This window comes from Apis florea, unplaced genomic scaffold, assembly GCF_048593485.1.
Source record: "Apis florea isolate Af1SG1 unplaced genomic scaffold, ASM4859348v1 contig_3772_pilon, whole genome shotgun sequence".
Taxonomy (NCBI): Eukaryota; Metazoa; Arthropoda; class Insecta; order Hymenoptera; family Apidae; genus Apis; species Apis florea.
Genome location: NW_028256845.1, coordinates 3359771 through 3384608, shown reverse-complemented (window position 1 = coordinate 3384608; position 24838 = coordinate 3359771). Strand labels below are relative to the sequence as shown.

Genomic DNA, 24838 nt, shown 5'->3' with positions numbered 1-24838 from the left:
GAAAATCTAAATATTTTTTCATATATTTATGATAATGATTTTGATTTTCGATAAAAAACATATTTGATAATATAAAATATTTTTATTTTATTTTATAATATATATTATAATTATAAATTTTAATTTATTTAATTTGTTTTTAATCTTTTATGGTATAATATAAGTTTCTAACTATAATAATAGTTATAATTAAATCATGAATTTGTACTATTATTCATTACGAATATGTGATTTGAAATCATTAATTTTTATATGAAGTTTGCAAATTGTCTTACTATAGAATTATTACTCATGGTGAAGAAATTTATTAAATTTTGATTGTTGTGATTACTCTATAATATGATTACTTAGAGATTTATTTATAAATTTTAGAGATTTTAAATGATGATAATGTTTAAAAAATGTTAGTATATGTAAAGAAAATTTGTTTACTATTTGTATACTATTTTTTTTTAGCCATATTATAAAACTTTGTTAAAAAAATTTGAGAAAGCGCCTTAATATTTTAAGTCGTTACAAATTGAAAAGTTTTTTTTCAACATTCAATCCCTATAATATATAATAGAAGTAACAAATTTTAAAAATTTTGCATTTCTTAAAAACAATTTAACATTTTACAAAGTGGATTTTTATTTTTTTTTTTATTAATGAATATGCATCAAAAAACTGATATAGTAATTTAATATTTGACTGCATATAAATTTAAATTTTTGAACATAATATAATTAAATTAAACAAATTACTTATTATTATATATTGATATAAAAAAGTACTAATATATAAATAGTTTATTTATTATAATGTATATATAAAATAAATTTAAAAAAGAACATACATTATGATAATAATAAAAATATATAAGTTAAATATATTCTTGTTTTTTCCTATTTCTTATTTATTTGCTATTGATGGAAGTACAATATTAAAAGAATTGGGAGAAAAACAATATCATTTAATTAAAGGTATATATTATTTAATTTCATACATAAAAATATGATAAATTTTATATTTTATATTTATGTTATATAGCAAAATCATCATTATCTCAGCATGGAATTTGTTGGCAAAATGCTATTAAAACAATGAAAATTGATTGTAATAAATTAAATGATCAAGAACATTCTCTTCTTGCCTTAAAATTAACAAATTGTTTTTTAAAAGATAGTGGACATGAGGTATATGATTGTTATCTTATTAATTCAGAATATCAACGCAGGTAAATATAATAATGTAAATTAAATAAACTATAATAATAGTATAAACCAATTATTATATTTAATAATTTTTGTATTTATTATTTTTATAGAAATTGTATTAATAATATGTCAGATAGAGCATTCAATGTATATAATGAATTTTATATACACACTATGCACATGTGTTTTTATTTAAATTATGAAGCTTGGCAAGTTCAAACTGACAACATGGTTAAACAGTAAGCTTTTTTATATATAATTATTAAAATTTTTTGAAAAAATTAATGATAATTTTTTACAGATTATATCATGTTTCTTCTCGAATGAAAGAACAATTATTAGAAGCTTCAGAAATGCAAGAAATTATACTTGATAGTCAAAAACAAAGTTTACAAATGCAAAATAAACTTTTAAATCATGGAAAAGAACTTGGTATTGTATTAAAATCTTCTTCTGAAAGTGTTAATAATTTAGTCAAAGATTTCAAGTGAGTATATAAAATATTTTTCAATATATAATCTTATTATAAGATAATTAAAAAATAATATTATTGATTACAGAGAATCTGCAAAAGATCAAAAAGAATTATTGTATGAAATCTTTTCATACTTTCGTTCTTTTCAAAATTGGATTGTTGGAGAAGTTTCTTGGTTTCAATCAATTATTTATTACATAACTAGTTGTATTTTATGTGCATTATTTAGTTCTTCTAAAAAAACTGTAGATGCAAGAATCACTCTTTTTTCAATTTTAAGTTTGAATATAGTAGTAGAACGAATGTTGGTTCAATATTATGATAATATGCATTATTCCAATGATAATCAGGTATAATATAATAATAGATAAAATAATCAGAATTGGATTTTTAAAGTAGTTGATATTAAAAAAATTACATAAAAATAAATGATTTTTATTTTTTAATTTAGAACAATTTATTGAATACAATATGGATATGTAGAAAAATAGTTCTTACTCTTTGTGCCATTACATTTTTGTACATATTATTATTATAAAGATGAACAAATAGAAAATAATAAAGCATTAAAACGTATTGAACATCAATTAAACACTATACAGGAAGTTACATCTATTTCTACTAAATATCCAATTCGTAAGTATTATAATTTTTTATAATTGATATTGTAAAAAAAAATTTATTAGAATTATTTTAATTTTATTCATGCACAGGTTATTCTACACGATTAAGAATGAAGCATTTACAAGCACAGGGTAATAAACAGATTGATAGTAAAGTTTTTTCATAATATAAATTATAATATTTTATTTCATATTATTAATTCATTATAGTAATAGTAATATGAATTTTATTAATAATAATAATAATAAACAATATAAATATTTTCTATATAATTTTAATATTTTATTTAAAATCTTTAAACATTTGGATACATATGTAAAAGATATGTTATTTGCTTACTTGTAAGTATTTTACTATTAGGACTAGGGATATCAACTTCTCGTAATTTTTTTTCTTCAGCTGCATTCTTCAAATAGTTTTTATAACACTCATTTAAATTTTGAACGAACTTTTCACATATTTTACTATCAATTGTATTTTCCTTCCAACATCCAAATAGAAGTGACATTTCAAATAAACATTTACCTTCTGAAATATATATATATATATAAATATATTTATTTATATTTAATATAAATAATATTTTTCTTATAAAAAATTTTATTGTATTGTAAAATATATCATTTTACCCATGATATTTTTTGAATTTCCTTTAACTGAATTTTTTAAACATAAAGATATAATTTCTTTAAATGGTACTTTTTTTTCATTTTGAGGTGCTCTTGCATGATGTCTACTTTTAAAATATATTATATTCAATCTCATTTTCTGTAAACAAAAATATATTTAAGTTTTAGAAAGTATTAAACAATATATGTAAGGTTAAGAAATTTTGAATTTAAAATTTTTACTAAATCTATTAATTAATTTTTAATATCTTTTTATAAAATATTATATTTAAAATACTAGATAAATTTTATAAAAAAATATTTTTCAATTATTTCATTTAATCAACTATATACCTTTGATATTATTTATTTCAAAAAGGTATGTTTAGTAATAGATGGCGCTAAAATTACTGAAGATTAATAAATAAATTTAATAGTTAAAAATCATGATAATATAATTCATTATTGTTAGACTTATTTTTATTATTATAAATACAAATATTATATTCTTTTAATATAATTTATATATTATATAAAATTATATAAATATTCTTGAAAAGAGAAATTAAAAATATAAAAAGTTTAATGAGATTTAATAATTAAAAAATAATTAAAAAATTTATTCTAAGATTAATATTCTCTATCATTTGAAAAAAATATAAATTATATTTATATAGCAAGCGAAAATAGTAACATGGGATTAATGGACCAAAATGAAAGAGAGCGGGGAACGCCAAGAAATGAGATCTTCGCGAACAGAATTTTAAAATACCAGTTGATCAGTTCACGTGTAAACCATCACATAATGTTTTCCAGTGTAACCTTCATTTCGTGAAAGGATTACATAGTCATTTTGACAGTATAGCACATATTTCCTATAGCACACAAGACAACATTTGTGAAATTATATTTTTATTTTATAATATTTCTCAAATCTTTTAATACTTATAATGGAGAAAGTAAGAAGTAAGTCTTTTATTTTTATTTATATATTATAGGTTAAATTATACTTTATTTATTTACTTTATAACATTTTTAGTTAATTTTTTTTTCAAAATTTTTACAATCTATTTTTATTAGGTTGTTGATTCGTAATATTTTGAATACATTTTTTTTTATCAAACTGTTTTGCATTGCACTTTTTTTCGAATAATATATTTGTGTATATTATAAAACCTTTTAATAGATATTTTATTTTTATATTATATGATAAAAAATAATTGAAAAAAAAATGAATAACTATTTCTTTAAAATTATATGTTACATTATATTTATAATCAAATCATTTTATTATTATTATATTGTATATAATGCTGATTTTTCTGTTTCATTTTTATATTATTAGTATTAAATGTGTATTAATATTAAACAATTATTGCAACAAATATTTAAAAACAAAATGTATTTTTTAGCGTGTTACACTTTACATTTATACAAGTCATTGTAAAGCGAAATGAAAAAGTAGGTCTGTAACATCATTTGGCATTGGAAATGTTGCATAAATGATAGCACGATTTAAACTTGAATATACATTCACTTTTTAAATTATTTCATATGTACATTCATATATATATATATATATATATATATATATATATATGTATTTTATAATATAATATTTTATAATATAAAAATGAAATAAGTATATAATTTAAGTAGAAATTGATTTAGAAAAATTTATTAAATTACAAATGTATGAAAAATATTAAATAAGTTATAATATATATAATATATATAATATATTATAAAATTATGTATATTTGTGATTATATTAAACCATCATGTTACGGATCGCGCGATTTTATTATCACGTGTTTGCTGTTGATAAATGCACGAAAAAACTTATCAGTTACATATATTTTAGATTAAAATAAAATTTGTTTAATATGTATTCTTTTTACGAAAAATATATTATTTTTATATCTTTATAGAATAAAAGTCCTATTAACAATAAATTTTATTGTTTAATGTTTTTTATAGCTTATTTAGATCATAATAAAACTAATGAAAAATAATAACACAATCTTCGTAATATTATAATCTAAATTTGATTATTATTTTATACTATGATAATATTATGATATAAGAAAAATATTAACAAAAAGAAAATTTTATATGATAACAAGATAATTCACAATTATTGTTAATAATTTAATAGAAAAATATATAAAATTTAAAATGTAACTTATTATTATTATATTTTATTTTAATATTTAAATGTAATTTTTTTTTTCTCGTTTATATTTCTTTAATCCGAATATTACTCATTTTATTTATTATTATAAATTTGTATTTTATTTACTATTATATTTTTTGTATGCTTCGAATGCATATAGATATAATTTTGATTAAATTAATATAAATTAAAATACTCATTATCATATCTATACTTAAAAATCAAATTTTTATTATTGTTTTGATTTATTGAAATATTTATTGACCATACATAAATTATATTATATTATATTTTTTTTTTAGTTAGAAATCAATATTTCAATAAATTCTATTAGAATTTCTTATGTTATTCAAAGATCAACATCGGACGACAACGAATTACGAATCACTTTTTATTTGCAAAGTCATTGGTTCTCATACTTACGACATTCACACATATAGCTATTTTATATATACATGCATACATAAAAATATATATACATTTTATTTATTAATTATAAATCATTGTTATAAAAGATGTATTGAATATAAAACTTTAGAAACGAAGAAATAAATTTTTAGAATAATTTTTATTAAATTTATAAAAAAAATAGATTAAAAAAATGGTTCAAGATTAAGTTTTTGATTTATTTTATATTTATATTTTCAAGATAAACATAATATAAATATAAATTTTGATATTCGTTACTAATTGAATAATTAGTCTTTGTCTACTTTAAATCGACGTGACCTTGACCATCAAGACAACACGTCGTTGCCTTCACTACCTGCTCAACAAGTAATATGAACTAGCAGAATATTTAAATAGCCGTTTCTTACCAATCTTAATTCAGTTTCTAATATGTCTTCGAGACTAACTGTAATTCGAAAAAAAAAATATAATTAAAATTATGTTAATTAAAAATTTTCATCATTATTATTAAAACTATTAAGTAAATAAACTTACCATAACATAAAATCTTAATTTACAGAATAAAAAAAGAAATTTAGTGTAATAAAAAAATGGAAATACTTACATAATTATGTAATTGTACATTGACAATATGTGACAATCGCGTTTTTACAAGATACATTTATACTTATCCCTTATAATTATATATAAAAATAGATGAAGAATAAAATTTTTATCAAAATAATTCTTAAATAAATAATTTTCTTAAACATAAAATATAAAGTTGTTGAAACAAATACATAATTTAAAAGAAAAGAACAAGCAAGATTGAATATTTTTCATTAAGAAATAATAATAAGTGAAATAATCACATAATCACATAACAATCGCGTATTTTGAAACATATATATGTATGTATATATTGAAAATATAACGCATTAAAAAGAAAAAGAAGAAATTTACAAATATCCTTGAATTTTTCAAGTATATTTATATTTCAAAATCGTGTGTGTATTTTCCTGAGGCTGTGAAATAGTCATCGCATCGATCGTCACAATTAGTCTGAGTCAAACAGTTGAACTAATCGGTAGGTTTTTGGCGGTCGTTTTAGTTTTCCATCGGATCACGTTTCTGGGGAAAATTTGGTTTTCTACGATAAATATTATTTAAAAATTTATTAACTATGATGAGTAAGTTTTCCTAAAATGTGTTTATATTATTTTTTTTTTATTTCTTTTCTTTTTTTTATCAGTGTATGAAGTGTATTAAAATGTGATTTATAAAAAGATGAGTGATAAAAGAAGAAATTACTTATATGATTTTTAATAATTTTATATATTAAAGAAAAACAAACGTAACAATGTATAAAAAAAAATGTTATTTATTTTTCAGTTTAATCATTTTGTTATCTAGTTATTAATTTATCTGCAATATAAGTCAATAAGCTACTACGTTCGAAGTTTATACTTTAACTGAAATCTCTAATTTTGAATGAGGATTATATAAAAAAATTTTATGCGTAATTTATATTGAATTTTTAAAAGATTTGGATTTTTATATTGTTTAATGTGATAGTTTCTTCTTGTTTTCGTTTTTTAATATTTTTATCGATGTAATTATTAACGTTTTAAGTTTTAATATATAGTAATACATTCGCGCGTTTTTTATATTATATTTGATAATACCTTTGATGATATGAATAACTTTTTGTTGTTATATAAGATTTATGGAAATTAGTTTGAATAATAAATGCATATTGCTAAATACAGACATTCGGCATAAATTTTTTATGTTTGATGACATCAATACAATGTTAAATTTAATTTAATATTGCATTTTTTTTTTGCGTTTTTTTAAATATTTGATTAAACCAAGAAATTTTATGAAATAAAAAAAAAATATCTTTTATATGATTTTAATTGTTTGATTTTTTTCTATTATCTTAAATCTTTGTTATATAATTACTATACTTTAACATGTTCAATAACTTATCGCATGATTTTATTTTAAACTTATCTAAGATTTGAAAGATTTAAAAAAGGAAAAGATTAAAGATTTAAAAATATTTGAAGAAAGATAAAGATTTATATATTAATAAAAAGAACAAGATACTTTTCTTTTAACTTCGATTAGTGTGCAACATTAGTGTACCTTTGTAATTAAAATTCATTTAAATTTCTATTTACGTATTTAATTAATTCATGATAGGAAATATATCAATTTCTATTCAACGAATTCGAAAATGACTTTGTACTTTCAATTTTATTCTTCATTCGTAAATTTATATATTATAATATTCCTAATTTTTCTATATTTATATTCATATTTTGAATTCAATCTTATGCGATTTTCAAATTCATTTTCCTTTTTATAAAGTTAGATTAAAAATTTTATTAAAAAAGATTTCTCTTTTATTATTTTATCTTGAAAGTAAATATTTGTCCAATTATATTTAATATTCCTTAATAAAGATGCGTTATTAAATGTACAAAGTTCAAATTAATTTTCACACATTTAAATTCGTTGACTATAAATAATATAAAATAAACAAATAATTATTTTTAAATTTTAATATGGATAATTTTAAAATAATCCTTTTGTATCTTAGAAACGTCTACTGAAGAGAGTCTGCACTTCATCAGACAGTCGTTGAAATCGGAAGAAATGGATCATCTCGAAGGAATTCATTTTGATCGAAATTATCCTCATGTGTTTGTAACACTAGGAGCTTCTGTAAAATTTTATTTTATTTTATTTTTTTTTTCCTATATAACTATCAAAATCAAATGTTAAATAATTTTAACCGATAAATTTTATGGTAAATTTTAGGGTGACTTAGCAAAGAAAAAAATCTATCCAACGCTATGGTGGTTGTTTAGGGATAATCTTTTACCAAAAACTACCACATTCTTTGGTTACGCACGTACAAATATGTCTGTGAACCAATTACGAGCAAAATGTCATCCATATATGAAAGTAAAATCGGATGAGGAGAAAAAATATGAAGAATTTTGGAAATTAAATTACTACGTGACTGGTCAGTATAATTCGCAAAAAGGATTTGAAGTATTAAATAATGAATTGAAGAAATATGAGGAAGGCTACAATATTACTAATAGATTGTTTTACTTGGCCTTACCACCGAGTGTATTTGAAAATGTAACCGTGCATATTAGGAATATTTGTATGAGTGATAAGTAAGTATTATTACATATTTTAAAATTGCTTTAAAATTTATATTAAGATTAACATCATATATATTAGGTATATTATTTTTTAAAGAGGATGGACCAGAATAATTATAGAAAAACCATTCGGTCGCGACGCGGCTACATCACAAATTTTGTCCGATCATCTCGCATCCTTATTCAGAGAAGATCAGATTTATCGTATCGATCATTATTTGGGAAAAGAAATGGTTCAAAATTTAATGACTCTACGATTTGGTAATCGAATATTCAGTCCAACATGGAATAGGGATAATGTGGCCTCTGTACAAATTACATTTAAAGAACCATTTGGTACGCAAGGAAGAGGCGGTTACTTCGACGAATTTGGTATCATTAGGGACGTCATGCAGAATCATTTATTACAAATCTTGTCATTGGTTGCGATGGAGAAGCCAGCGTCTTGTCATCCGGATGATATACGAGATGAGAAGGTAAAAGTGTTAAAGTGCATAAAGACTTTGACGCTGGACGATGTTGTATTAGGTCAATATATTGGTGATCCTGAATCCGATAATCCTGATGCTCGACTTGGCTATTTGGATGATGCTACTGTACCTTCCGGTTCAATTACGCCCACATATTCCCTTGCTGTGCTGAAAATTAATAACGAGCGGTGGGATGGTGTTCCGTTTATCCTCAAATGTGGAAAAGGTAAAATAGATATATTAATATATAAAAAATAATTCTTAATATGTATATAATTAATTTTGTTAATAATATGAAATATTAATAATAATAATAATGTGGAATATACAAGTATATTATTCTCAGCTTTAAATGAACGAAAGGCAGAAGTTAGAATACAATATCAGGATGTACCTGGCGATATATTTGATGGAAAAGCGAAGAGAAATGAATTGGTAATTAGAGTACAACCAGGTGAAGCATTATATATTAAAATGATGACGAAATCACCTGGTATTACATTCGATATGGAAGAAACAGAATTAGATCTTACATATGGTTCTAGATATAAGGCAAGTTTAGAAGTATTTAGAAGTATTTAAGAGTATATATGAAGTTTAGGAATATTATGTTAATACATTAATTATATAGGATCTAAAACTTCCGGATGCATACGAACGATTAATTTTGGATGTATTTTGTGGCTCGCAAATGCATTTTGTACGTAATGATGAACTTTCGCAAGCATGGAGAATTTTTACGCCCTTGCTTCATCAAATAGAAAACGAAAGAATTAAACCAATTCCGTACACGTAAGTTACATTTTTAACAATTAAAAGTATTCTTATTTTTTCAAATAATAATTTAAATAATAATAATTTTATTAAAAATTTAGATATGGTTCACGAGGACCCAAAGAAGCAGATGAAATGGCAAAGGAAAATAATTTCGCTTATTATGGTTCATACAAATGGGTGAAACCATAAATAGAATTTTTGTTATATAATAATATATAATTCTGTGTATATATATATACATAGAATATATATAGAACATATACAGAATACATATAGTGTATATATATATATAACACAGAATTATACAATACTTATACATATATATATATATATATATACAGATCATAAAGAATTGTTCCATTAATCATCATCTGTGATTATAACATTCCATATTTAATTCCATATTTAACACAAAAGTGCCTGAAATTTTGAAATTTTATATTCTGTATAAAATCTAATTTATTAGAAATCTAATTCATTTATTTTTTGAACTAATTTTAAAATGTAAAATATAATTTACTAATTAAACTATATGCAGATAATATATGTCATTTTTAGATATTATCTCAGGAAATATAATTTATAGTAAATATAAAGTGTTTTATATATATATTATACATATATTTTTATACAACAAATGTAATCTATATATAGATAATTCCTTAAAAATTTTTTCAACGATTTAAAAATTACAACTTATATGTAGACTATAACTTTATTTACTTTTAAATGACGATTTAAATGACGTCAATCACAAAAAATATTCTATATTGTGAATAAAATAATATAATCATGTGATATTTTGCGCTGAAATTATTTAAATATACATTACAATAAATAAATAAGAGAAAGTTTAATTATTCAGTCTATAATTTATATAATCTATATTTTAAATATTCAGCTATTAAATGAAATAATTCTATGATAGAAAAGCACCATATGAGTGCTTCATAAATTTTTGCATTATGAATTTATATACAACTGATTTCACTATTCATCTTTCTCTTTCTGTCTCATATAAAGAGATTACCTACATGTAACACACAGGTCAAACACGCATTACTGCCACATTTAATAATGAATAAAACATATTTAATGTACAAAATTAGCAAATTTTAAAAAATGCAGTTTAAGTTAAATTAATACATTATACATATTAAGATTTATACGTTTGTAAATACCATTGTAGACTGTATCATGATAAATATTATCACTATACAATGACAAGTCACAGTAAAATAGAGTACATATAAAAATTATATAGAATATAGGAAGTTTAAATTGGTATACAATTCGCAGTTCGTTATATTATTAAAAATTAATTTACAGAAACTTATATGAACCATATTTTGAATAAATTTATCCTAGTTTTTCATAATGATTATATATATTCACTTACAACTATAATAGTAATAATAACATATTGCTATAAGCAATATACATTAAACAAATTAAATACACACAAACAAATGTAAAAAAATTACACATTATGTCATAAACTATTTTTGAAAAATCACTAGTCTCTGTGTTAAATGTTCGTTAGATTAGGACCATTCATTGTTCAATGTATACAAACCAAATATGAATTCAGTTTTCAATGCATCGATATGGCAATGTTTTTTTTGAACACTTCACAATAGTATATAATTTATAAAAACGTCAAAATTTGATCCAGGTCTATGAGTTGACGAAAATACGATTTTAATATATATATATATTATATTACACTTATTAAAAATTTAAATCTCACACGCTTCAGGATCTAATAATTCGTCCCAATTAATACTTCTTTGAAATACTTCTTGTTGTAACCATAATTCATAATGTTGTTTAAATTCATCGCTTAATTCCACATTTACTCCGAGTACCGATGTAACAGAATTATCAACAGGTTCCATATCTTTATCTTTAGGGACATTAGTGTATCGTAGATTATTAAATCGGTCGACACAAGAACGTAATACGCATTCATCTACTTGAAAATCCCAAGGTCGTGCTTCTAAATCTGAATGAAAACAAATTACTTATAACTTGTTTATATCAAATACAAATTTTATATTATATAAGAGATATTAATATATCTTATGAATGATATTTTTTTATTTTTTTTTATTTTTACCATTTCCATAAGCCCAATCATCATTCAGACGATGTCGAACTTTTGCATAAATTGCACTGATTGTTTTCATATTAGTTTTTCGCCATTGTCGTCCTAAATACCTGGTTTGCATTTTTAATAATTTTAAGACATATAATTGCATCATTGCATGTCTGACTTTTAATGTACGTTTTAATATGGGTGCCGATTTAAAAACGATTAACATCTATAAACATAAATAAAAAGTTAAAGTATTCCTAGCAAATAAACAAAATTAATAATAAAAATAATACAAACCATAATTCTACTATGTTTCCATTTTGTCAATTTATTAAGAATACGTAATAAATTAATGCAAGAAAAAACATTTCTCCATGAACATGGTGAATTGTCTCCAGTTTCAAGATTATCAAGAGATACATCTGGTTGTTCTCCAATAACACACATGGGAAAATCCAAGATAGGAATACTGTAAAAGAAAGTATATTTATAACATATATATATTTTCATTAATTATTTTTTTATTTTTATTTTTTTTTCGAGAATAAAACTTACACGTTTTTAACTTTAATATAAGCTAGAATATTCTGATTTAAAAATTTTAAAACGAGTGGTATGCAATTAGCAAATACTAAATGTTGTGACATAAATTCAAACTGATATATGTGATTTAATTTAAAATGTTTCAATAAAAGAAGTAGTATAGCAGATACGGCTTTAACAATAATTTCTTTATGTCTGTTTATATCAATGGCGAGTTTCATTGATTGAAAAACGGTCATACTGAAAAAAAGATAAAAATATATTACTTTATTATATTATACAATATACAATATATTATATAATATATAATAAAAAAATTTTAATATATATTCCTGTGAACGTTATTATTATGTAAATTCATAAATTTATGTTATTTATAAAACTTACGGCATTTGTCCTGGTAAAACATCAGCCATAATATTAGTACTATCTGTTTTGGCTTTACTAGTAGGTGCAGCTGCTAATAAAATCTTTAGTAATGCAATCATATATTGTGGAACAAATGGTAATATAGCATGATATACAATTTCTGTTGGTGTTTGGCGAATTGGAAACCTTGGAGTACTAATAGGATTTCTAAGCATTTGTTCCTCTTTTTGAATTTGGATTTCTGCTAAAGATATATACATATGCTGTAAATATAAAAACAGATATTTTATTGATTCAAATTTTTTAAGTACTAAACATATGAAAGTTTTAGACTTACTCTTTTAAGTGTATTAACACCTTCAAGTATTGGTTGTGGTAAACCTGCCAAACTTTGTCTGTCTCCTTCTAAATTGTAACCAACAAATTTTAATCTTGATACTTCCAGAAAAGTATCCACATCCTTTTGTCTCACCTTTGGTGTCCATGGTAAACCTTTGAAAAGTATGTTATTTTGAAATAATATTTTATATTTTTAAATAATAATTATTTTTTAAAATATAATAAAAATATTACTTTTTCCTTTAGTAAGTTGTGGAGTATCAGGTCTTACTTGAGGTTGATTATTTTCATTTTGACAATAAGTTCGTAACTGAGTTAAAACAGTTTGATTCATAAATACATTAGCTTCTCCTTCACCTTCATTATTTGCAGTATCATTTCCCATTTCTGCACCTTCATATTCCATTTCCAAGCCTGGTTCATCTAATGAACTTTGTTTCATTAAAAACTGAAAATAAGAAATATTAAATAATTGTAAATTGTAAATAAAATTTTTAAGATTTATATAAAAATATACATACTCGTCGATAAGATCTATGATTTTTTTTCTGATTTTGTGTTTCAATTAAATCTGCTGCACTGACAGGAGGAGAACTAGCTCTCATAGTCTTAGCAACTTCTAAAGTATCTTCTTGTTGTGTATCAAGACCAGCTTCTTCACGATATTGTTTTTTTAATTCTCTCAATGTATCAATTCCACCCAAAGATACCAAAATTAACTTCCACAATAGTAAAAGAACTTTTTTCATTGGAAAATGTGGAGCTGCTCCACTACAAAAATATGTTACCATACCAAGAAGTTTAACTATAAGCAATTCTTCACCATAAGGATTTATTAAATCTTCTTTAAAAGATTCAACATTATTTTTATAAATACTGTGTTTCAAATTTTTCATTTCTTCTCTCATCACTTCTGTTATAATATATAAAACTGACAAAATTACTCTTAAATCAGTGGAATCGTCAAGACTAACAGATATTTTTCTCATTGCAGAAGCAGCTCTCCTGCTATTACTAAAAATTTAAAAATTTAAATTATAAAAAGTTATTAATATATCAAACTTCTTTTTATAAAAAGGAATAAACATACGTAATTTCAATATTAAGAAGTTCAACAAATGTTGGAAAAATTCCAGCCTCATATAATAACATAACATTTTTTCTGGTCCATTCTCGTTGTTCTTCATCAGATTGAACTTCAGCCCAACAACCTTGAGCTAAATACAAGATACATCTTGCTGCCTTCATCCTTAATTGTTTGTTAGAAACTTCTAATTGATCTAATAATTTGTAAATTACAGATTTTTGTTGAGCTTCTGATAAATTTTGCCACCATGGTCTTAATTTATATAATTCCATTTGTTCTTCAAATGCCTAAGAATAAATATATTTCTATGTTTGTATTAATTTTTTGTAAAATAACAATAGAAATGCCTATACTCACTGTAAGGTTAACGTGTAATTCAGATTGTTCCGAATAACTGTATAATTCTGCAATTTCATTGGCATGCTTGTCTGCATCATCATAAACAAAATCCAAATCCGTAGATTTAGATGTTTCCTAAACATAAAAACAAAAAAAATATATATATACAAATGTTACTATTTTTATATTAGTTATTTCTTGATTTTAACAAAATATCAATTATAATATGTATGTACCATTTTATGAATATTTATTTCAACGATTATTATTCAGAAAAGGATATGAGATGTTATTCACGTATCGTATGATTTGATAAACAGATTTTGACAATCCAGGCATTAATCAGTAGAATACGCTTCTGTCAAAAAGGTTAGAAACGACTTGATCCACGCCGATTACCGTTATTTATTTTTGTCAGGATTTTTGCACTTAGTTGACAAAGCATTTACTCACTTCAGTACTCATAATTCGTTGCTGTAGAACTATTCGGGGAAGATCACGCTTCCCATTTCCATTTGCATCCATCGCTACGTCACGCATTTTCTAATAGTTATTGAAGATGCAGTATGTAATGCATCTCTGACTTAATTTATGAATCGATACTTTTTTTCGACTACTCGAATCATCTACAAATGTTATTCTATCGATCGATGAGTTTTCTTATCGATTTAAAAAAAAAAATCGATGTGCTATAATGTGTTCGATAATTTTCAATAGTCTTCGGTATATTCAAAATTTTATTAATGAGTACTTAAAATTGTAGCGATATTTCTATACTTTATAAATGTATTAGATGATTGTTGGCAACATTGAATATGAGATGATTGGTTCGCAGAATCTTTTTAGAGATTTTCACAAGAATTTCTATAAATATTGGTATGTCACAGCTTCCATTTTGAAAAGTGAAGCTACTCGAAAAGCACGTTAAACTGCTCTTCACATTACAGAAACGCGTCTGCTTATGCGTCCTTTTTGGTGATTTTATATTTTGAATAGAAAATATTATAAAGACTATAATAAATAATTATATTTAAAAAAATGCAAGGAACAATCATAGAAAATTTAAGTGGTAGAAAGCTTTCAGTACTCGTAATATTACTCGTTATCGCACAAATAATTTGTTTTTTAATAGGCGGGCTTATTGGTAAGTTAAGAAATGTCAATCATTTCAAAATTATTATAATATTGACTATAGTTAAATGTTATAATTTTTATTTTAAATGTTTTGTGAAATATAAAAGTTTTTGTAAATAAATAGCTATATGTTTACATTTTAAATATTATGAAAAATTTTAAATACTTATTAACTATTTATAATAAAAATTATTGAATTAATGGATTTATTATTTTTATTTTTAAAATTTGTTATTGCAATTATTGTGAATTATTACTTTTTTATTGGAATTTTAATAAAAATATATATAACAAGTAATAATACAATGATCTACATATATATTATGTTTTAGCTCCAACTCCAGCTAGTAGCCAAAATATACTTGGTACACCTTGCAAAGATATTCGTATAAATGGATCTGAACCAGGAGGAAGAAAATGGTTTTATTCAAGAGGAAAAGGATCTTGTATTCCTGTTGATATGAATCGATTTAGTTTTGATAATCATCATCAAGCATATCAAGTTGTATATACATTTCAGGTAATTCTATAAAATTGTATTATATTAAAAACTATGCATTATGATTAATGTAAAAATTTAAATTTAATATATTATTTATTTTACAGATGCCTGTACCTCGAAATAGCATGCAACTTGATTATTCTAGATGGCAACAAAATTTGATTGGTGTTTTACAAGTGGATATTGTATATCATAGTCAAATAGAAATTGGTGATTTATCTCTTTTTTATTGGTTTCTTTTTTTCAATATAAATATAAATATAAATATATATATATATATATATATATATATATATATATATATATATATATATATATAAAATATTGTTTTATTTATATGTATTAATTATTATATTTTACAGCTCCTAGGACCAAAATAACATTGGATGCAAGACTTGCTTACAGAAATAAAGGTGATCCAGATGATGGTTGGAAACCATATGCTGCTTCTGTGGTAGAAAGAATTCTAGATTGTAGTATTGATGATGTAAATATTATTATACTTACTTGATTATTTTATTATACTTGAATATAGTAAATGTATATTTATTTACAAATAATTCTTTTTTATAGGCATTGGAACAGTATAATTATAATTGTAGCGTGGTACCATTATTTGAACTTGGATCTCTATTTCATGATTATTATCTTTTAAATATTCGTCTTCCTGCTGATACTGACAGAAATATCAATCAGGGTTTAGGTCATATAACTGATTTGTGGCTTACAGTAAATATATAGTATTTAAAATATTTTTATAAAACTATTTTTGCATTCATAAAAAACTGAACTCCTAAATTAACATCTAATTTTCAGGCTATCAATCAAAATGGTGGATTTACAAAAGTATGGGTTAGTTTAAAAACTATTTATTTTCCAATTGTTTTATGTGTTCTTACTTGGTATTGGAGGCGGGTACATATGCTTTCTAGATCACCAGCTCTTTTGGAATATTTACTTTTAGCTCTAGGCATAGCTCTATCATTTTTAAATAGTAAGTAATTTATAGATTAATATAATGTATTTGATACATGAAAATTGATTATATTTATACAAATATAATTTTTTTAGTGCCTTTGGAATATTTAACACTTGCATATGATATGCCATTTATGCTTTTATTGGGTGATATTAGACAAGGAGTATTCTATGCAATTCTTTTATCCTTTTGGCTTGTATTTGCTGGAGAACATCTTATGGTAAAATGTTTATATATATTAAATTGATTTTAAGTAATTTGATTCTTATATATTAATAGATTCTTTCTTTTCATCCATTGTCTTTCATCACATCAGATACAGGTTTGTTTTTACTCATAATTTTTTTATATAATTGCATTTTTATGTCAGAAATATAATTTATTTTGCTTTCCAATTAGGAAGGTGAACAAAGAAATTCTTTAAAATGTTATTGGCGTCATCTTTCTGCAGTGGGTATTGGATGTTTATCATTATTTGTATTTGATATGTGTGAACGTGGAGTACAATTACGAAATCCATTTTATTCAATTTGGGTAACAGATCTTGGGACTAAATTTGCTGTATCCTTTTATACTAAAATTTTTCTTTTTATATTATAAAAATTTTTCTTGACTTTAAATATAAAACAGTTATCATTTATAATTTTAGCTGGAATATCTGCTGGCATGTACTTAATATTTTTAGCTTATATGATATGGAAAGTATTCATGAATATTAGTGCAAAAAGAGCTGCATTACCTAGCATGAGTTCAGCACGGCGTTTACACTATGAAGGTGTAATATATCGATTTAAATTTTTGATGATTGCTACATTATTATGTGCATCCTTAACAGTTGTTGGTTTTATTCTTGGCCAGGTATTTATTCAAATTTTGTATTTAAAATATTAGAAGAAATAAATTAATGTACTAAAGTATTACATACGTAGGTTGCAGAAGGGCAATGGAAATGGGATGAAGAATTACATTTGGAAATGACATCAGCATTTTTTACTGGTGTATATGGAATGTGGAATATTTATACCATAGCATTATTATGCTTATATGCTCCTTCACATAAACAATGGCCTATTGAACCATCTGGTAAATCATATTTTCTGTATATATTTCTATACTTTTTTTTATTAATTATTTATTACACTATATTCTCAATTTCAGAAAATAGTATTAGTGAAGAAATTGAATTTTCACGTTTATCCACTGATCCTAATGAAATGTTGTCTTTGACAGCATTTGCACGAAAAACAGCTGTAGAATAAATGGTACACATTTTTTTTTTTATAAAAAATAGAAGTGACAACCGACCAGTCAACAATTTTGTACTTAAACATAGCATAGAAAGCTATAAATATGAATTAAGAATTTTCGATATTTATAGAGAATACAAGGACTGATAATACTCTGACAAGTAATCTTTTGATGCCAAAATTAATTATTTATTAAGAAGAATATTTTTAAAGCTTTACTTTTTCTTTAATACGTTTACTTAATATTTTATATACTTAACAATTTATTAAGTATTTTTAAGTAAAACGAATAGAGAATTATTTTATCTCTGAAATATTTTTTAATATTTTCATGATGATTATGTATCATATTCATATATGATCATGCTAGAATAACACGTAGGTATTGCTATTTTAAAACATTTTAAAACATTCCATTTTAAATCTAAATATATTTTTTCCAATAAGATTTTTTCACATATATAAATAAAATTATAATAGTACTAAATTAAACAATATTATAATAGTACTGCCATACCTACAATAATAGCCTTTAATGAATCAGTCTCTCTTTAATAATAAATACTCTATTCCATCGTTTTATAGAACATATCAGTATTGGGCATTTATCCATAATTAACATTCATTTTAATAACATAAAGCATTATAATGATAGTTATGTGATATTGAAATTGTATGTTAAATTTTTTTCTGTATTATTATTATGCAAAAATCTACTTTTGACAGTATTAAAAGTTCCTCGATAAATTTTTAATATCATATACATTTCATATAAATTTTTATTAACTTTGATGCATTATTAATATAATTATTAGAATTTAAGATGTATGCATGCAACAAAGTAGACCTGAACAGAAAAAGAGTGCAATAGAATTGTAACACTTTAATAGAGTGAATTTAGTGCACATTAGTTACTTATATATAGAGTACTTATATTTGAGAGGCAACAGAATTAGTATTTTCTATAACTTCAATGTATTCATTGAAATGTATTAATGAACAATAATATGAAACAAATTTTTGTATATTATGACTTGTCATATTTTTAAAATGATTTTAAAAATGTAAAACATATAACATGTAATGTATTTTAAGGATCTCAAACTTCTGTGTATTTATTATTGTGAATTTGGTACAGTATTCAATTGGGATATTTTTCTGTTGTATATTAGATGAAATTTTATATTCGTAATTTTTATACATTTTTTAAATAAATCAATTCGTTAGAATAATTTTACTGAGTTACTAAATATTGCAGTATTATTATACGTTATGTACATGCTAATTTTGTCATAATAGGTGTCTTTTGTTTTAACGTTATTAAACGTCCGTGTAAAACGCGAATTGTGCGACATTTGACTCACTGAACAATTCAATTCTTTTTCTTTACAATTTATTCATTCATGAGAATAATTGCTGTTTAATTGAATTTCTTCCTTATAATTTTATCAGTGTACGTGCTCATTTGATTTATTATAATATGCGTGTGATGGGTTAATTCCAAATGTCAAGTTTCTTAAAATTTAATAAATATTGAATTTTATATTGTTGATTCAAAAAGGTATTTATATATTATTTATAAGTATTTTTTATATTGCTTATATTTTATTAATAATTATACAAATATAATTATTATATTATATTTAAATTCAAGTTCCACACACATATCTTTGATACAAACTAAATCACAGTGTTACCAAGAACTAGTAATTTAACTTAGTAGGTTTTAAAAGTGTATATATTTATTTTTTTAAATTTAACATATTATATTAATATATAAAATCAATTAATATTTAAATTTACGCGTAATCATACTACTTACTTTTATGTAATTATGTTATAAATACTTGATATATTTTAAAATCGTAAATTATTTATAATATAAATGGTTATATAATAATATAATTTCATAAGCGGTATTTATAAGCGTCTTTTTTTATTTCTTATATTTTATTTATAAAATATAATATTACACATTAATATTTTATCTAAATGTATATTCTATCTATGACGTAAGTCATTCATATAGAAAAAATATCGAATAATAAGATTACGATGAGTAAGTAATATATTTTTTGAAACTTCAATATATTTATATTTGAAATTATTGGTTTTTTAAGTATGGAATTTGAATTTTAAAAGAGAGATAAAAAGTAATAGAAGTTTATCGTAGTCGATATATAATTCTAGTGATATTGGTTGACCGAAAGAACCAGTGGCGATTCGTGGATCATAGCAGGGATTTTGTATTGTGCGCGCGCATTCACTGGCACAACGTGAGACAGAGGTAGCAGCAAGCAAGAGAGCAGTGTAGAAACGGAATCAGATGCGGTGAAGTCCGTGAGTTGACAGTGGGGTGCACGAGAACAGGCGTTTCGTAGTGGTGGAGGCGGAGGAGGTTTAGGGGAAAGAATTGTTTTCTGTGTGCGCGAGAAACGTGTCGACAGTACGAGTCTCTAAACGGGTCGTCGTTGGTGATGGTGAAATGATTCTCTAGCCCGAAGTTTTTGACTTGGTCCGCCTGGACAAAGAGGAAGATCTTTTGTATATCGCTGCTCTTCAAGGGATCGTACGCTCGTTCATCCATAGAAAACATCATTAAACGCTGACGTCGCGGAATTCGTCCCGTGTCGTTTTCCTTCGTGGCGAGCGTCGAACATCCAACGACTGACTAGCGACCATCACGCGCGCGTGTCTTTGTTTTTTTTCTCGGTGCTGAATAACTGTACGGGAAAACAGAGTGTGTTATATCATAGTGGTGAAAAACCAATTCTTTCGCGGGTTCTGCTGTGGTAAATAATCCTAAGCAGTCAGAGGCCCTTCTGAAACGACAATCGAGCTCAGCTGATTCAAGGACTTGCTGCGAAGGGCTCTGCTGCGTTAATAGACGATAAATATGTCGTCCCCCAGCGCTGGAAAACGACGTATGGACACGGACGTTCTCAAATTGTATCCTTGAAATTCACTTTTATTTCTTCTACTCGCTATTTGTATCTCTGCCTTCTTTTTTCTTTTTTTCATCCCCACTTCATTCCTTCTTTGTCCCTCCCCTCTATCCCCTACTTCTCTTGTTCTCGTTCTTTCTTTCTCTTTCGCTCTATCGCACGTGCTTGCAATCGAGTGCAAGAGAGGCCTGCACATGGTTGCGAATGCAAGACTACGCAGTATGCATGGCATGTTACGGCTGGATCGCTTGTTTATCAGGTATGATCAGTTTATAGGTCGACGAGAAACAACGCGTTGCAATGTCATGGTGTTTCATGATGATGAGGGATATTTAATTCCTCGTTTCGTCGATGACGGGACACAGCTGTTTTTAACCAGCTGACTACGTCCCTGTAGTCGTGTGTGCGCAGCTTTATCTCGTTCGTTTAACGCACGATGAGTGTGATATACAGTTGTAGGTTCTAGAGGTTAGATTTCATTCTTTCCATTTTTTTTTGTATTTTATCTCTTTCTTTCGCTTTCTTTGTATCTCGACTTTTATTATTTAACAAGTTTCTTATTTCGATCTAAATAATTCGAATGATGAATGATGAAAAGTATTTTGAATACTTTTTATATTTATATATTTCTTGGTGAGCGTAAATATTTAAAGTCGCGCGTCAAAGAACGACATATATATAACGTTGATTTGAAATGGAGTGCGCGACCAACGGTAATTGAGACGTCACTGCCGTATTCCAACCTCAACTGAATAGTTCATGAAAATGACGCAAAGTGTCAAATTTTATATAAATAAATATATATAAAAAAAGAAAAATATAAATAATAAAGAAACTGAGATGGATAAAAATTATTTTTTTTTTATCAAATGTTATGATAAATCACGTGACAATACTGAATAATAATTTCTATTTTTTTTGTCTATATAGTGACTATTTGAGATACAAAGAACAAAGGTATTTCGCATAGAAACGAGAAAAAGCTGTGATATTTTTAATTGCGTCTATTCTTTATAGAAACAAATCGATTATTTTAATATTACCATAAAAATTTGTTGTTTGTAGTTTCTACTTTCATTTCATTCTTGATATAAGAAATCAACATGACATGAATAATTAAAAGAGAAAAAAGAGAAAAAAAGTAATAAATGTATATTTGACCTCGATACGTAAGAAATTGATTTTTGCATGATATAATATCGTGTTTCGCTTATTATTTTCTATGTAGACTTTCATGAACGAATGTGTCAGTTTTTCTAGAACGATGATAGTCTCTATACCGAGTTCTTTCGTGTCTTGTAACATCGATCAGTCTTTGTTGAAGCTTACATTAAATTTGTAAGCGCTAAAGTGAATTGGATGTATTCGTTTTTCAATAGGGAGCTTTCAAATTTCTAGAAAAATTTCTTTCTCTTTATTTCGCCTTTTCGTGCATACATATTTACTAATGTTAATAATAATCTTTTTTCAAAAAAAACATTAAACGTCTTTGATCCTTATAAATTTACAATCTTGAATATTTAATATTGCGACTTTAAAAACTTTTTATAAAATTTGATGTCATTTCATTATAATATTATGAATATTATTTTTCAACTTTTTTATATATTTTATATTTTTTTCCCTTGAAAATTCTTTTCCAAATCTTCTTAATTTTGTTACAGTTAATTTGTGTTTTGTGTTTTGTTAAATTTTATTCAATTCAAAAATTTGTAAAATAATTTGAGAATAATTCATTAACATTGCATTAATTTTAGAATTTAAAAAAAAATAATAAAAATAATAATAAAAAAACATATAATTATTTATTTTAAAAAGAATATTGTTCGATTATGTTATGTTATTGTGTTGTTAAAGACAAAAACAAAGATCCTAGCGAAGCTAAAGAAGTCGAGAATACAAGTTTACTTTAATGGCAATTTAAAATTCTTATTTTTTTCAAATTCGATTGAATTTTTATTCCATGATTCAATTAAATTAATAAAATATTATATTTATATCATAAATAAATATTTCTAATAATAATGAAAGCTACATATATGGCTAGATTAAAATTTACATTAATAACTGATTCATGAGATAAAATAATCCAGTCTTCTTGTTTGTTTTTTTAATTGGATTCGATACAATAAAAAAATATATTCTTTAAAAAGTTTGTATTTTCTAATTTTTATCATAAACTGAAAACTAGATATATTCATTAATTATTATTTCGTGAAATATATAAAATATATAAATAGGAAAAATTAATGATTTTGCATAAATATAAACTTTTCGTTCTCTGTTTTATGTTCTTTGTCTTTTTCTATGGTTATTTATTTTCTTGCATTTTCTAAATTTGTTTTTTTTTTTGATTTTAAATCTGATATATCTAAATATTGCTAAATAATTTTTTTATTTTTTTTATACTGCAAATTTTCTTTTGATAAATTGACAAACTTTTTTTTGTCAATATGTTATTCATTAATTTTTAATAAACAAATTTCATCTAGATATATTTTAAATTTCAATTAAATTTCAAATTTAAATTTAAATTTCAAGTTTAAATTAATTAAAATTTTAGGAAAATTTTTTCATTTCCATATAGAATCGAATAAAATAAAATCAACTCTTGTAATAAAATGGAATCTTTGATCGAAATAATTCGAAGACATTTGCATGTATTTTATTCTTCATTCAAGTTTCTTTTACTCATATGAGTTTCTATTCTTTTGTATTTCATAAATGCGAAGTATATAAAAATAGGAATTCGTCTTTAAAGATTTTATTAAAGATCATGAAATACTGATAAAATAATTAAAGTTAATTAATACTTTAAAGAATTGTTTTGTTAATTTGAAATGTATCCATTATCTGCTACTCGAATTCCTTTAATTATGCGAGTGCACCTTTGTTATTTGTTCATGGTCGTAAAGAAACAGAATATTAAAGCTAGTGAAAATTTTATCTGTCGGTATAGCAAGACTTCTGAAATACCAATGCTTGATTCTACGTTTCAACGGATAGGAATATAGAATAAATTATGATTATATATTAACTTAAAATATTTATGTAACATATTGTTTTTATTTAATATTTTTTTGATATTATTTAATGTAATATGATATTTAAATATTTTTCATTATATTGTTTTTTATCATTTTCGTAGATTTAGCAGAAACATTGAATTTTTTATAATAATTAGCACATAATGTTGTTGACATAAATTCGTTCGTATTAAAAAGCACTGTTTAAAGTGTTGTAAAACGTATCTATTAGAACGTTCATCGTATGATCGCAAAGGCTCACCTTGGACGCCCACATAACACGAATGACAAGGTTTGCTTCCTCTTCTAGAATTGCACTGCATATTTAT

At 23.8% G+C, this 24838-nt stretch overlaps 6 protein-coding genes across 10 annotated transcripts in view; 4 read left to right on the top strand and 2 right to left on the bottom strand.

Moving 5' to 3' along the window:
• Positions 1-540: 540 nt before the first annotated feature.
• LOC105737484 (uncharacterized) lies at positions 541-2567 on the top strand. Its single transcript, XM_012495571.3, is given in 8 exon segments — positions 541-962; positions 1030-1216; positions 1307-1435; positions 1498-1683; positions 1757-2021; positions 2123-2184; positions 2186-2307; positions 2385-2567. Coding segments are annotated over 8 exon segments (1152 nt in total). The 5' UTR covers positions 541-838; the 3' UTR covers positions 2462-2567.
• Positions 2554-4377, bottom strand: LOC105737485 (small ribosomal subunit protein mS37). 2 transcript variants are annotated; one of them, XM_086915087.1, is made up of 3 exons: positions 3676-4377; positions 2925-3063; positions 2554-2823 (listed from the first exon to the last, which is right to left on the bottom strand). In XM_086915087.1, the coding sequence occupies exons 2-3, from the start codon at positions 3058-3060 to the stop codon at positions 2591-2593; spliced, it is 369 nt and encodes a 122-aa protein (XP_086771213.1). In that variant the 5' UTR covers positions 3061-3063; positions 3676-4377; the 3' UTR covers positions 2554-2590. The 2 variants fall into 2 exon arrangements, with proteins under 2 accessions (XP_086771213.1, XP_086771212.1); XM_086915086.1 differs by having other exon boundaries at positions 3258-3813.
• Zw (glucose-6-phosphate 1-dehydrogenase Zw) lies at positions 3729-10758 on the top strand. Of its 3 annotated transcripts, none has more exons than XM_031914945.2 (7): positions 3729-3869; positions 8078-8202; positions 8299-8666; positions 8752-9350; positions 9471-9676; positions 9756-9916; positions 10000-10758. In XM_031914945.2, the coding sequence occupies exons 1-7, from the start codon at positions 3854-3856 to the stop codon at positions 10088-10090; spliced, it is 1566 nt and encodes a 521-aa protein (XP_031770805.1). In that variant the 5' UTR covers positions 3729-3853; the 3' UTR covers positions 10091-10758. The 3 variants fall into 3 exon arrangements, with proteins under 3 accessions (XP_031770805.1, XP_031770807.1, XP_031770806.1); XM_031914947.2 differs by lacking the exon at positions 3729-3869 and adding an exon at positions 6417-6556; XM_031914946.2 differs by lacking the exon at positions 3729-3869 and adding an exon at positions 6518-6659.
• On the bottom strand, positions 10598-15268 carry Strip (striatin interacting protein). Of its 2 annotated transcripts, none has more exons than XM_003691288.4 (11): positions 15130-15268; positions 14695-14811; positions 14341-14624; positions 13772-14264; positions 13485-13698; positions 13249-13403; positions 12930-13174; positions 12555-12782; positions 12297-12468; positions 12021-12225; positions 10598-11906 (listed from the first exon to the last, which is right to left on the bottom strand). In XM_003691288.4, exons 1-11 carry the CDS (start codon positions 15214-15216, stop codon positions 11641-11643), a joined length of 2466 nt encoding a protein of 821 aa, XP_003691336.1. In that variant the 5' UTR covers positions 15217-15268; the 3' UTR covers positions 10598-11640. The 2 variants fall into 2 exon arrangements, with proteins under 2 accessions (XP_003691336.1, XP_012351018.1); XM_012495564.3 differs by having other exon boundaries at positions 14913-15228.
• A 299-nt stretch (positions 15269-15567) lies between these two features.
• Positions 15568-19770, top strand: wls (Wnt ligand secretion mediator). Its single transcript, XM_012495567.3, has 12 exons — positions 15568-15820; positions 16143-16330; positions 16417-16522; positions 16675-16799; positions 16886-17041; positions 17129-17306; positions 17384-17511; positions 17608-17613; positions 17691-17852; positions 17922-18149; positions 18221-18374; positions 18450-19770. Exons 1-12 carry the CDS (start codon positions 15715-15717, stop codon positions 18548-18550), a joined length of 1638 nt encoding a protein of 545 aa, XP_012351021.1. The 5' UTR covers positions 15568-15714; the 3' UTR covers positions 18551-19770.
• A 90-nt stretch (positions 19771-19860) lies between these two features.
• The window catches only part of UbcE2H (ubiquitin conjugating enzyme E2H), a 35482-nt gene continuing 30504 nt past the window's right edge, over positions 19861-24838 (top strand). Inside the window, exons 1-2 of the mRNA XM_012495572.3 lie at positions 19861-20099; positions 20729-21487. Coding sequence (XP_012351026.1) covers positions 21435-21487 — 53 coding nt within the window. The 5' untranslated portion in view covers positions 19861-20099; positions 20729-21434. The remainder of the gene's footprint in view (positions 20100-20728; positions 21488-24838) is intronic.